We start from the raw sequence: 15,663 nt of genomic DNA, 5'->3' as shown, positions 1-15,663 counted from the left end.
TTACAACAATTCTTTTTCTTCCTATGAGGCACCGTCACAAGAAGGCAATTATCATGAACACAAATCGGCACACACTCTTCAACTCCCGTGCTCATCATTTAGAGCAATATATGATATGTTATCCATTAAGCATTTATAGACCATGGTGTTTTCATGTTTGCATAAATAAATAAAAAATCCATAATTAAGCTTAAGTCATTTATCTATTTGTGTGGTATTTTGTAGTGTGAAATTACTTTTAATTTGTGTTGTGCAATGATATTATGGTTTAATTTAAACTTTTATTTTAGAATTGTGTTATGATTTTATCTCATCCTTTTTTCTTAGATATTAAGTTGATGTATTTTTATTTATTATTATTGAAGCAGATGTGATATAAAATTTGTAAAAAGAAAAAAATTTACATTCAATTTATTTTATTGTAGTCTTCTATTCTTCTATTTTTTTTATTCTTTTATTCATTTTATTTTCTTTTTAAATATCATATAATTTATTATAATTTATACCAATTAATTAATTATAATTCATTATATCAGTTAGTTTAATTCATTAATTTATAATATACATGATAAAATAGATCATTGGTTACTTATACGTTTATTTTTCTAAAATCTAAATCTGAATAATTATATTTTCAGTTTTTTTTATGAACAAAATATTATTAATAATGAATAATAATTAACCATTCATACTTTTAATTAAAGTGTTTGGATGATTTTTATATTTATTAATATTAATTATTGATTATTTTTTCATAAATAAATTATATTATAATTTTATATTAGTTCATAATTGATTAATGATTAATGTTTATAAAGCTATGTTACTCTAAATTTTATATTTTATAAATATTTTATTTAAATATAATTTTTTTAACATAAAAATATATTATTTTTAATAATATCATAATTTTATATTTTTTAATTATTCTAAATGAATATTTTATCAAATACTAATTAAAGCTATTCTTCCATTTGCTTTTACTAATATATTTTCTAACTATTATATAAAATTAAAATCGTATTAATGAATTTAATATTAAAGTTAATTTGACTTTTTATTATTTAGAGTGTTTTTCAATCAATAATTTTATACTCTTTACTTTTTTTTAGTTTCATTTTGAATTTTAATTTAGTACTCAAAGGTAGTGAAATTCTATTGATACTGAATAAAGTTACAAAAGAGTCCATAGGGTAGAATAAGTAAAATAATGTGATACCCACATTGTAATATTCAAATGAAACAACTTAGGATCTAAAATGTTTATCTTTCTCTTTCTCGTCGTCTATTATATTATCTATCCTATCATATAAAAATCGAATTTTTACCTTTAATGATAGAATCAACGTAGCATGTTTCTGTATTATTTTGTTTAACTCATTAAAATCAATTCATTATGATGAATTAATTATATCAACTAATTAATTTGAATAGATATTTAAGTATCACACAATTTAAAATTATGTATATTAATTATTTGATTTAATTTTTATGATATATAAATTTAAGGAATAAATTAAAATAAGATAATTTATTACTTATTTAAATTGAATACAACAAATATAAATTAATTTAGTTAAAAATTTACTATTTTCTAATCTTCTATACATAAAAATGACAAAACAAAATTATAAAAATAATATTTTTATCACTTTTGCTATTTTAATTTTATTTTCTTTATTTTTTTATGTATAATTTTATTTTATATTAACTTTGTTTATTTAATAATAAAATATACTCATATTAATTCTATCATATAATAATATATTTTTCTCCTATATTAATCAAATAATTTCAATAGTTATCAACTACATCTAATAGAATGACTGAGAAGTGAGAACTACGAGAAGTTAAACCCAGGTTCAAAATGCTGAAACAAAGAAAAGAAAATAGTGGATATATGATTAGAGAAAAATGTATAATAATGACAAAATATACTGAAACTTTTTCTCCAACTACTAAAAGTGAGGTGTTAATTCCTCGTGAATTCATTTTTTCTCTAAAATAAAATCACTATTTTTTTTCTAAATTTATTTTAAAAAATATATTTATTATAATTATATTACAATTAACATTTAACGAATAATGCATGATTATACTAATTTAGAGAAATATTTTTATTATAATTATATAAAATCAATATTTAATACATTATCAACTAATAAAAACGAGGTGTCAATTCCTCATGAATTCATTTTTCCTCCAAAATGAAAGTACTATTCTCTCTTCTAAATTTATTTTAGAAAAATATATTTATTATAATTATATTACAATATTACAATTAGTATTTAATGAATAATGCATAATTATAATAATTTAGAAAAATAAAATAAAGTCCAGTAATTTATCTTCCGACTGCACACGTGTATAGAATAAATTTTAAGAAGGAGTCATGTATAGTAAATACGGTCGATGATTGTAAAACTGTATACTAACATTGATATAATATTATTTTAGGTATATGTTTTGCAGGCATCAAAGAAAAGTGTTGAGTTATTTTTTAGTAGATTTAAATTATTCATTGTTTATTAGAGAATTTTGTGCATTAGAATTCTCTAATAATTTATTATTTATTTTGAGCTAATTTTGATATATTCTTATTTGACAGTAAAACAACATATAAAAATTTGTTGGTGGGTCGAAGTATTATTAAGTTATTTATGGTCACATTGAGTATATATGTTTGATTTATTGAAAAAAGTAGATTACTAAAACCAATTAATAACTATTTAGAGTTAATATATTTAACACTAGCTTAAGAAAAAATAAATAATACATAACATGTTAATATTTTTATTAATCAAATAATTATAATTTAAATTAATCTTAACAAAATAATTTAAAATTATAATTTTAATTTTATCACGTACATGATACGGGTTAATACACTTGGAAATTACTGCACGATGAATGTGGTATATAGAGAAGTTTTTGAGAGCCTATAATAAAAAGGTAATAACAAAATGTCTTACTAAATCTATTTATTTATTAAAATTTATTACTATCACTTAAAAAATTTTAGAAATTCTAGGAACTAATAGATGAATTCTTATTGTACATTAATAGTTTGAGAATATTAAAATTATCATAAAAATTTGTATAATTTTATTCTTTGGCAAATAATTTTATAATTACGTTAATCATATAATTTTATATACAAACATTGATACAGTGTTGTTTCATGTATATATTTTGCAGGTATCAAAGGATATGATTGAATTGTTATTCAGTAGGTTTAAATTATTTATTGTTTATTACAAAACTTTCTGCATTAGGATTCTCTATTAATTTGTTCTTCATTTTGAGCTGATTTTGATATTTTTTTACTTCACAGTATACTAACATATAAAACTTTGTTGGTAGATTTAAGTATTACTAAATTATTTATGGTCATATTGAGTATATATACCTGATTTATTGAAAAAAAATAGATTAAATAACTATTTTATAGTTAATACAATTAACATTATATTAAGAAAAGAAAAACAACGCATACAAGTTATTTTTTTATTAATTAAATTATTATAATTAAAATAAAATTTAACATAACAACTTAAAATTATAATTTTAATCTTATCACGACTTAAAATTATAATTTTAATCTTATCACGTGCATGGCACGAGTGATTAAACTTGTTATTATCTTATTTCAAAGAATTTGTAAAATCCATATACTACTACATATTTTTTTCTAACCCTAATACTAAATTTTTTATTTTTACACACACTATAATACTACTAAAACAGATACACTCCTCACCATTCACTCAAACACACGAACACATACACTCGTCACATTCGCAGATATTCACAAAACACGCATACATATTTACTTCATTCTCACAAACCAAAATCAGAGAAAGAACTACCTTGCTAAAACACGCATACATATTTTCTTCGTTCTTTGTGAGCAACTAAATTTTCATTATTGTTAATATTAGGAATTCTGTTTCTTTAGATGAAAGAATTAAACTACCTTATCAAAAATAAAAGACGTCAAAATAATGAAAAGTTTTTCAACTAAATAGCTGTACTAACTAAGATATTTTCAAATAACACAATCATTCATACCAAAAAACCACCACTAAAATAATAGAGAAAAATTCTTAACATAATATAAAAGTTGTCCAAACTACAACAAGACCAAAAATAAAAATTACTTAAAATTAACTATTACAAAAAATTAAGACCCACAGATCGAGCTATCCAAACTATGAAAGTCAAAAGAAATTATAAAGGATTGAGCTGCTCTCTTATGACGGCATTCTCAGCTTGATCGGCAGATGACAGGACATATTCAGACACTGACACTGTGAGAATTTGAGGAGTTGGAGAAAGGATGGGCTCACCACCCTATAGAGAATCGAGAACTTGAGAAGTCTCCCCAAGCTGTGCCCCGAGGTCTTAGGATCAGGCACAGGAGTATCCTCCTCATCGTCATTCAGAGCAGGAACAATCTTCTCGTCTACCACTATATTGTCCGGGCTGATAAGGAAGAAGTCTGCCTCAAGAGCCACAACTCAAAACTGAGCCTTCAAATTAGCAACCATCTTGTCCATACCTTCAGCCACAGACTCCTCAAGCTCCATGTACTTGTTCCGAGTTTTAGTAACCTCATCTATAAAATCAAGCTTTTCCCCAAAAATTCGGATATAACTCTCTTCAGCTTTCTTCTTCAAACCCTCCAACATGGTCAGAACAGCCTTTGTCTATTTCATTTTAGCCCGAATTTTACCAAGGTCAGAAAGTAACGAGTCCCTCTCTTCCTCCAACTCTTTCTTGGATTCTCTCAAGGAGGCCACCTCAGCCTGAGAGGCCACCAAGAAGATCTGAGTGTGTTGAGAGAAGTCTTCTCCAATTCCCGGGTCAGGGCCGCGCAAATATAGCTATGTGAAAGGATGTGTTTTTCACTCCAAGCAAGGTTGTCAAACCCCTTCTCATATATACTCTCCGATTCCAAAATCTTGCATTTTTTGGGATTGAGTTCAGAGGTAGAAGGTGGAGGATGAGCTGTTGGTTTAGCCGATCTAGAAGGAGAAAGAGTTGGCTGAGACGTCGGGGTGGGAATAACTTTTTGAAAGGCTGATGTGCCTGAGTCTGACTTCGAGGGCGAGGACAGGTCAGAAGTTTCACCAATTTCGTTCAACCGTATGCTCCATGCCACAAGGTTTTTCTTATTAGTAGCCCGGAGCATTTTCATAGCAGCCAACTTAGGAGTCATCCTTTCTGCAACGCCCAAATAAGGACACGTTAATCATCAAAATTTGTAAAAGGAAGAGAAAACTACCTAGCTTGGACTGAAGCTGGCTCGGATTTCCTAAATACTTTTTCGTATCCAGGTAAGGAGCTCGGCCCCAGAACTCTTGGAATATCCCAACCACACCCTCCTCTACCTCATTTAAGTCTTTTGAGTTATACTTGACTATCACAGGATTTTCTTCCCAATACAAAGCGAAAAGAAGCTCATCCTCATCAGTCAGGAAAAAAAGTCGGATTCCCTCTACAGTTCGGACTTTAAAGAAATAATTTTTAAAGTCGTGGAAAGACTCATAAAAAATAGTAAAAACTTTTATACTCTGAATAGCACGGAAAGAGAAACAATCTTATTTTTTAGAGTTGAAAGGTTTGATGAGTACAAAGAGGTAAAAGAAGACTTTTAGAGAAGATTGAACATCTAGTTCCTGACAAAAAAATTAGTATATTTTCAAGAAGTCTCAAGAATTGGGATGCAATTGTGTAGGAGCGACATTGCAAAACTTAAGGATCTCGAACTCAAACTCGGAAAAAGGAAAGGTAACCCCTAACTTCGTAAAAAAAAAGCATAGACATATATGAAATGCTGTTCCGACCTCTCAAGTTAGAGAAAGCAGACCCTCTCCTCGAAGTCAGCAACAACAATCTCATATTTTTTTCATTCTCTCGATTTATGCATAACTTATGATGTCTACGAAAGGCTTCTGCATATTCATTATCAATCACGCGGACAGGGGTAAGAATAGATAAATCTACCTATTTCAAGTCGAATGGGACCTTAAACGACATGCTGTGCACTACTGAACGAGACATACAAGCTACACCAATAATACAAAACAAAAATCCATCACTACAAATCGAAAAAAACCAAAGCAAGAGGTCAAAGATCAACACTAACATCCCAAACATAAAGCAAAAGTAACACAAGCATTCACAAATTAAAAATAGGTCGGGTTAACACTGCGAAACCCTCCCAAAGTACAAACAGTTATACGATATCTCTCGCATATAGAAATGAGGCCATCTCCTATATAAAAATGGCATCATTTGAGGGCAATATATAACCCTACATTCAAAATCACAACAACAGCAAATTCTTTTAAACAACCAAAATAAGATTCACATAACGCAAAATACCAAAGTCAAAGTTACAATAAGAAAAAACATGTCAAAACTACCATTTATTGACATATATGGATGCCACTTAGAATAGAGAAAAATGACAAAAAGGGGATAAAAGTACCAATTTTGAAGGGACACGAAAACAGAAGAGCGATACAAATGGCAAAAATCCGAACGATTCCCTCCCATAGAACGAACGAAATCTTCTAAAAAGTTTTAAAGATGAAAAAATCTTGAATGCTGGAACAAAGTACAAGAAAGAAGGAAATGAAAGAGAAAAAGATGCTAACATTTTAGAAGCGAAAAAGGAAAGAAAGAGGGAAGAAGAAAGTATTTATAAGATACTAGGTGCAGAAGTGACATTCCGCATCCCTCATTAATGACATGCACGAATCCCATAAAAAATGCAACGTAATGTATCCCGTGTCATTAAGTGGCACAACATTTCGAAAATAAACAAAAAACACATCGAGTATTTGACCTCTTGAAGGCAGTATACCCAACGAAAAAAATTGAAGCTACAAAATGCTTGAGCCCAACTTCATGAAATCTCGGACTTAAGTAGGGGTACTGTTCATACTCTACCCCAAAATTATAAAGCCAAGCCCATTAAGAATAAGAACTCCCTAAAAAGGTGGGCTCATCTACTTACACGACCTCATAGAGGTCGGGCACGACAAGGGTGCGTCAATCCTACTTATCGAAATAAGTAACTACCTCCTGAAATATCTCCTACTATCTTTCTACTTTATCTAGAAGAGAGATCTTAACAAATTTTCAAGATAAAGGGAACGGTCATCCGCCATCAAAGGTAGAACTACTCTAAAAAGGTGGTTATCTATTCTATTATAAATATACTAAACGTTTGCTACTGAAAACCTCAAGTATATTCAGAACCCAATTTACTGAACACCTGTTAAAACCTTTGCTAACTTAAGTATTGAAGTCTCTTGCAGGTACCACCCTTACCTCTTCACGAACTCGGAGGGCAGCACCTCGGTACTGTACCAGCAGAAGTCAGACGCGGCCTCAGAAGGAGTCCGGACTTCACGTTCAGATTCAAATTACCATTTCAGATAATTCTCAGAACAGATAGATAGATAGATTTTCACATAATAAAAATCTCTATGAAAAATAAAAGTAAATAAAATAACATATTCAAATAAATTTATAAAATTATAAAGAACATGTATTAAATGTGTAATAAAAATATAAATAGAGTAGTTCTATAATATTATATTATTTACATATATATTATGCATATTTTTTAGTTTTTATTTTTAATTTTTAATTTTTCATTACATATATTTTTAATTTATATTTTTTTATATATTTATTACATATAATTAGAAAAGAATATCAATAACTACATCCAGAATTAATATTGAATTGTGCCAAAAAGAAAATGGTTCAAGTTTATAAGAATACCAATAACTACATCCAGAATTAATATTCAATTGTGCCAAAAAGAAATGGTTTCAAGTTTAATTTATAAATTGTCCAGTTATACTTTTATATAAAGAAAAAAATATTATTTTTAAATAACAAATATAAAAAATTAATTATTTTATTTATGCAATAGATATATAGACATCTAATTAAATGTAATGATATGCAGATTAAACTCTTTTTTAGACAATAAATATTAAAATTAACAACTATATTAGATATATACTAAAATTAGCTATCAAAATCTGTCACTAATACAAAATATATATTGAAATAATATAAAATATATATTAAAAATGAGTTAAATAATATATATATTTATATATAAAATATATAATAATTATTTTAGTAGTTGATTTTAATATACAAATAATATTTTCATAAAATTAATTAATAAAAAATTAAACTTTTCACGTGATAACAAATTAAACAAGTAGTCGATAAGATTTTTATAAAAAAAAATATAACTAAAAGGTTATGAGTTGATTTTCTTTTCTTAACCAACGAGAAATTTTACTCCGCGACCTTTTTGTTAAGTACGTGGTTCTAAATTCTTTGGCCGTAACCCACAAAATTAGAACTAAGCCAACATAATTTCAAAAAATTTATAATTTCATAATATTATTAGGGACAAAATTTGTGGTAAGAAACGTAAAGCGCGGGCAGTGGAAGCAGCTTAGGTCGATTTCATTTCCAAATCAAGTAACGGGTAATTATTACTTATTAGAGAGACTAATTCATGCAATTACAATCCTGGGGAGACTTGGTCAGTGTAAATATAGACAACAGCATCAAAGTCCAATGTGACAAGCTAAGCAATAGTGTATATATATTAAGGTGACAGTGATAATAGGTTTTCATTATCTTACTCAGCATTGACTTACGAAGCATATGGCAACCAGTTTTGACCTGAGTCTTTGTTACTTGTCACTCAGGCCGTACACTATGCTCCTATATGTTTGTTGTTACCATCGATGAAGAAGATCATCATCATTTTAATTTGGTTCAACAAAATAAAACGTAAAGCTTGGGTGCTGGAAGTCATAAAGTTTGTTTAATTTGTTTCATCACTCATCATAGTCTGAAGCTAAGGGATAAGTGGACAGTGGAGAGACTACTACATTTTGCAACATAAAACTGATAATTTATTTCTAAAGCATATATTAGTTATTTAAAATACATTTTCCACTAAATAATTATTATTCTGTTCATATTTGTAAATTGTAATAGAATTTAACTAGTATTTAGTGTTTGTTGGGATGAATTTTTATAAAAAAAAATTTAAAATTTTTTTTAAAAGATCTTTTAAAAAATAAAAATAATTTTATATTTGGATAAAATTATTTTTTTTTGAAGTGGGTTTTTTTTTGTTGGGCCTATCAGCCCAAATCCACATTCTGCTCATTATTGGGTAAATTTTTAAAGAATACTATTTTGATAAGTTATTAGGTCTATTTTTTAAACAATGAAATCGTGATGATTAAAATTTTTTTTGTAACAGTAGCATAGAAAAAATATTATTTTAGAATTGTTGATATTTTTTATTACTTGTAATTAGCTTTTACAATTTTTATTAGGATTTATATTTTTTTTTTCGCAACTTTAGGACAAGGTTGTTTTGAAGGGTAGGATAATGATAGGATTAGTATTGTACTAGCCCAATTAGAGAATTATACTATAAATATGAGTATGATATATGTAATAAGGTGAGATATCTGTAACCAAGTTGGGTTGGTCTAGTGGTTAGCTCACTAGTCCACTTAAGCAAGTGTTGGTGGTTCGAATCCCGTTTTGTGCATGCAGCAACCCATTGGCCAGCGACAAACCTAACCTTTAAATGGAGATCAGTACCACAGCGGATTAGTCCTATCTGTGATGTAATGAGTAATTCTATTTTTTTTTCTTTAACCCTAATTCTAGAAATTTCTCTTCTATTATCTCTGATTTTGTTATATAGTTCTCTATTTCTTGATACAATTTTGTATCATAATATTACAACTAAATGATATTAAAAAATATAAATAATTAAAAATAAAAAATGATATATAAATAATATAATTAATGAATACAATTAAACTAAAAATGTAAAAACTAAAAAGAAGTCGTAAAGGACATGATACATTTAATTTTCTAGTTTATTTTTTATGGCTTATAATAGTACCATATATTTTTAATATATTATAACTAAATAATATTAAAAAATATAAATGATTGAAAGAAAATGAAATAATATATATATAGATGATGATATAGCTAATTAATGAATACAATTAGACCAAAGATTAAAAAAAAACTCTAAAAAATTATAAAAGTTTAGTATTTTAGAAATTTATTATCTAATACATATGTTTAGCAAAATAAAAAGAAGAGGACTCGTGGTTATCAACTAAATTCTTCAAATATACTTGTGTAAAATATTAATAAGAATGAAAAAAAAAAAGAATAAATGACATAATATTTTGTAAAAAGAGGAGATAAAAACCAGGTATGAGATGAATGCTAATTTATACTAAAAACATAAAAAGGACTAAATGAGTAAGTATGAAAGAAGATGATGAATTATGTTTTAATACTCAATTTATATATATTAAAAAGAAATAAATTAATATTGAAATCATTTAGTATTTTATATAAAAGTAAAAATTAAGAGAATATAAAAAGTATAGAGTAACCTAAAGAAAAATAAATGACATAAGAGTGAGAAAAAAATGAAAAAAATCCTAAGTTATAATATTATATAATAATCATAAGAGAGAGTGAGTATAAAAGATAATGAATTATATTTATATCTAATAAAGAGAAATAATATTAATATTGAAGGCATATATAGAGTATTTTATATAAAAATAAAGGATAAAAAAATATAAAAATTATAGAATAATCTAAAAAAAATAAATGTCATGAAAGTGAAAAGAAAAATAAAAAAAATCCTAAGCTATAATAATAAAACAGGTGAGAAGTAAAAATAAAAGATCTAAAAGTAATTCAATTAAAAAAAATAATCAACAAATTATGCCAAATACTTACTTATACCGACATGGCATATTATTAGAAGATTAAAAATACATTAAAACACTACCTTCAATTTTATTTTAATATATTATAATTAAATAGATTATTGGCAATCAGCCTAAGAAAATAAAAGGAGAAAATCATAATCATTTTGGTGCAACAAAATAAAACGTAAAGATTGGGCGATGGAATGAAGTCACAGTTTGTTTGTTTGATCACTGAAGTGTGAAGATAAGGGATGAGTGGAGAGACTACTTCATGCAATCACAATGTTGGAGGACTTTGTGCATTTTTTGTTGATGGCGACTTACTACAATACCACATATTGCACGCAGTTGAGTTGTATAACATATGATTTGGAATCTATAAAAGGAACGGATAACATATTCTCATATGCAAAAATAAAAAAGACATATTCACTACTCTTCCATACATCTCCTTTATCATAGTCATAGATTATAATTTATAAGTTGCCTCTCATAATGAAAACCACCCTTATCTTGTGGTTTTATTTGCTACTACCCTTGTCCCTATTAAACTTCACTTTCACCATTAACATTGTTACTTCCCAATGTCTTGGCCATCAACAATCTTTGCTACTCCATTTGAAGAACGGCCTCATATTTAACCCAGCTAAGTCCAAGAAACTAATTCATTGGAACCACACTGATGATTGTTGCCAATGGAAAGGTGTAGCTTGCAGCACCAAGGGAAATGTTATTGCTCTTGACATAAGCCATGAATTCATCACTGGAGGAAACTTAACTAGTCTCTTCAAACTGCAATATTTGCAAAATTTGAATTTGGCTTGTAATGAGTTCCACTTTGGAATTAATTCCGAGTTCAAAAACCTGAAGAATCTCAGGTATTTGAATTTGTCAAATGCTGGTTTCATGGGACAAATTCCAACTAAAATCTCTCACTTGTCCAAGTTGGAAACTCTAGATTTGTCTACCACATTCACCTCATCATCACAACATGGTCTAAAACTTGAGAAGCCAAACATTGTAGAGTTTGTGCAGAACTTTACAAGAATGAAAGAACTGTATCTAGATGGTGTTGCAATTTCAGCCAAAGGAGAGGAGTGGTGCCATGCTGTGTCTTCCCTACAAAGTTTACGAGTTTTGAGTATGTCCTCTTCCAATCTCTCTGGCCCTCTTGATCCTTCATTAACAAAGCTTCAATCTCTCTCAGTACTTCAACTAGACCATAACAATTTGTCAAGCCCAGTTCCTGATTACTTTGGGAATTTGTCTGGCTTAAACACATTGCAGCTCAGAAGTTGCGGATTGAGTGGAGTTTTTCCAAAAAATATCTTTCAACTACCATCACTTCAAGTTCTTGATGTGTCTGATAATCAAGGTCTTCATGGTTCCTTACCAAACTTCCCAAATCAAGCATCTCTCAGTCACTTGAATCTTAGCCACACAAATTTCTCAGGTCCTATACCAGATTCTATTGGCAATTTGGAACATTTTTCTACACTAGATTTGTCCAATTGCCAATTCAATGGGACACTTCCCAATTCAATCTCAAATCTTGCCCAACTTGTTTATCTTGATTTGTCATTCAATAACCTTACTGGTCCTCTTCCATCTTTCAATAGGTCAAAGGCTCTGAGAAGCTTGTTGCTTAATCATAATTATCTAAAGGGTCCACTTCCATCCACCCATTTTGAAGGCCTTATAAATCTTGTGAGCATTGATTTAGGGGATAACTCTCTAGATGGAAGAGTCCCTTCGTCTTTGTTTAACCTTCCATCTCTACAACTACTCTCTCTTTCTAACAATAGATTTGATGGCCAACTTGATGAATTCCCAAATAGCTCCTTCTCATTAATAGGGATGCTTGATTTAAGTGGAAACTCTTTGCAAGGCCGTATTCCTTTGTCTATCTTTCAACTAAAAAGACTCACTTTTCTTGAACTTTCCACAAACATGTTCAATGGCACAATACAATTGAGTATGATTCAAGGCCTGCAAAAATTAACAACACTTGATCTCTCACACAACAACTTGTCAGTTGTTGCAAGTGCTATAGATGACAATGGTTTGCCATTTCCCAAGTTACAGAACCTTTGGTTGGCTTCATGCAAGTTGGGTACATTTCCTTCATTTTTGAGAAATCAGACCACTTTACTTTATTTAGACTTATCCAACAATCAAATTGAAGGGATCATACCCAATTGGATTTGGAGATTTGAATTTCTGACCTCCTTGAATCTTTCTCACAATTTTCTGACGAATTTGGAAGGGCCTTTCCAAAATCTTAGTTCAAATTTGTTCTATCTTGATCTTCATGAAAATCAATTGCAGGGGCCAGCACCCATTTTCGCCAAAAATATTGTTTCTTTGGACTACTCAAATAATAGATTCAGTTCCATTATTACACCAGCGGGTAATATTGGTAATGCTATTCCTGGAGCAATCAGTATATTTCTATCAGACAACAGTTTTCATGGAAAAATTGATGAATCCATTTGCAATATTTCAACTCTTCGAGTGCTTGATCTTTCACACAATGACTTTGTTGGAAAGATTCCTGAGTGCTTGACAGGAAGGAGGAGTAGCTCTCTGAAACTACTGAGTCTTGCTGGAAACAATCTCAATGGCCAAATTTCTGATACATTCTCAACTTCTTGTGCTCTAAGGTTTCTAGATCTCAATGGAAATCTTTTAAAGGGAACTGTCCCAAAATCTTTGGCCAATTGTCAGAATCTCCAAGTCCTTAATGTTGGAAACAATCAATTAATGGACGAGTTCCCGTGCTTCTTGAAGAAAATTTCTACGATAAGTGTCCTGGTCTTGAGGTCAAACAAATTTTATGGACAGATTGGGTGCTCTAATGTGATTGGCAATTGGGAAAGGCTTCAAATTGTTGATGTAGCAGACAACAACTTTAGTGGCATGTTACCTACAACACTCTTTCAGAGTTGGAAAGCATTGATGTCTGATGAAGATATATCAAGGTTTGACCATTTGTCTTTTGATATTTATGATAACAAGATCAGTTCTGTGAATTTTGCAGCTATAACCACAATTTTAACAAAGACTAGTAAAATGAAGTTAGCCAAAATTGTTGCCGTTGAGCCACTTTTTGTGGTAGATCACTTGCTCTCTCATGTTTATGGGGAGGTTACAAGTCTTCGTAGGTATGAGGCTTCTGTTACCATTGTAATCAAAGGTCAAAAAAGGAAGTTGGAAAAGATTCTCATTGCTTTCACTTCGTTGGATTTCTCATCCAACCACTTTGAGGGGCCAATACCAGAAGAGATCATGAGATTCAAAGCATTGCATGCTCTTAACTTGTCACACAATGCTTTCTCAGGTCATATCCCTTCAACTTTGGGAAACATGGGAAATCTTGAGTCCTTAGACTTGTCAATGAATTCTCTGAGAGGAGAGATTCCCAATGAGCTTGCAAGTTTATCTTTTCTTGCCATCATGAATCTGTCTTATAATCATCTTGTGGGAAGAATTCCAACAGGTACTCAAATCCAATCTTTTGAAGCGGATTCATTCATAGGCAATGAAGGGTTGTGTGGGCCACCATTAACCCAAAATTGTAGTGGTGAAGGAGGACAAGGACTGTCACAACCGCCGTCATCTGAAACTACTAACTCTCATAGTAGTAGTTCAATTGATTGGAATTTGCTAAGTGTGGAGTTGGGATTCACTTTTGGGTTTGGAATCTTTATCATGCCACTCATTTTGTGGAAGAGATGGAGGTTGTGGTACTCCAAGAAAGTAGACGATGTGCTTTACAAGATTGTCCCTCAACTTGATTTTGTATATGAACGTCGTGGTGGGAAGAGATATAGATCTTTAAGGTGGAAGCCTTATTGATTGTTGTTTCACTTTAATTTGAATAATGATGATGTTGTTTTCTTTTCTGTTTCTTGTTTTTTCTTATTTTCCTTCAATTTGTGTGTTATCAATATAAAAATAAAGACTTTGTTAGCTTGGTTGAACCTACTACCTAGCCATTAGTAGGGCGTAAAATCATGATAGTTTTATTTCAAGTTTTCCTTTTAGAGTGAGCCTCGGAATTGAAGAGATTGCTTACATGAATGTGTGCATGTGTTTTTAACTTATTATAAGTGCGTCCTGAAATGAATTGCATGATTTTTACAAATTTTTTTATCAGTAATCATCCGGCAAATAGTAGATAAGCGATTGTGATTTTATGAGGATTAAGAATTTGAGTTGTTATTATAAAGGAAAAAATTAAAAAAAAAAAAGGAAGGAAAATATTGGGTTGATTATTGTTAAAAAGAATTATTTTTTAACTTTTTTCTCAAAAATAAAATAAGATTGAATAATATGAATGAAGTTGTTTTAAAATAAAAAAAATTGGTAAAGTAAAAAAATATGATCTAATCGTTTTTAAATTCACATATTGGAGTTTATATTTCATGTACCATAGAATTTATAAATTTAATAGTAATTAATCTCTTATTTATTACAAATTTTCTCACTAAGATTTTTTTTAAATAATAATCCAATGAATGCCATTAAAAATTATAGTTCCACAGCAAGGGTCAAGAACCATTGTATTATTATTATCATAATTATTTGGTAATACTAGAAAGATAATATCTAAAATTATGTATACAGGATTAGTATATATATACTATGGATTTTACAGCTTCAAAATAAATTAAATGACATGCATGTTTTTGTTCTATCAATGTTTCTTCTTTTCTAAGAATGAAAAACAACCAAGTCAACTCAAATTCTATTTATTAATGGTTCAATAATCTAAATTCGTAAATTTTTAAGGTAAGTTTGAATCTAAAATTATTTGAGCTTATATATTAATAATAAA

The 15,663-nt window shown here is 29.0% G+C and overlaps 1 protein-coding gene across 1 annotated transcript; it reads left to right on the top strand.

Annotated features, from left to right (window-relative positions):
• Positions 1–11,318: 11,318 nt before the first annotated feature.
• On the top strand, positions 11,319–14,728 carry LOC130963318 (receptor-like protein 7). The gene has a single exon (XM_057889448.1). The coding sequence runs from the start codon at positions 11,319–11,321 to the stop codon at positions 14,679–14,681; it is 3,363 nt and encodes a 1,120-aa protein (XP_057745431.1). The 3' UTR covers positions 14,682–14,728.
• The last annotated feature ends 935 nt before the right edge of the window (positions 14,729–15,663 follow it).

The sequence above is a fragment of the Arachis stenosperma genome, chromosome 2 (genome assembly GCF_014773155.1).
Source record: "Arachis stenosperma cultivar V10309 chromosome 2, arast.V10309.gnm1.PFL2, whole genome shotgun sequence".
NCBI classification, from domain to species: domain Eukaryota; kingdom Viridiplantae; phylum Streptophyta; class Magnoliopsida; order Fabales; family Fabaceae; genus Arachis; species Arachis stenosperma.
Note: the sequence above shows the minus strand (reverse complement) of the source record. Positions and strands in the feature narration are given on the sequence as shown.

Coding starts and splice junctions, on each gene's coding strand:
- LOC130963318 (XM_057889448.1), top strand. CDS start 11,319: ATGAAAACCACCCTTATCTTGTGGTTTTATTTGCTACTACCCTTGTCC.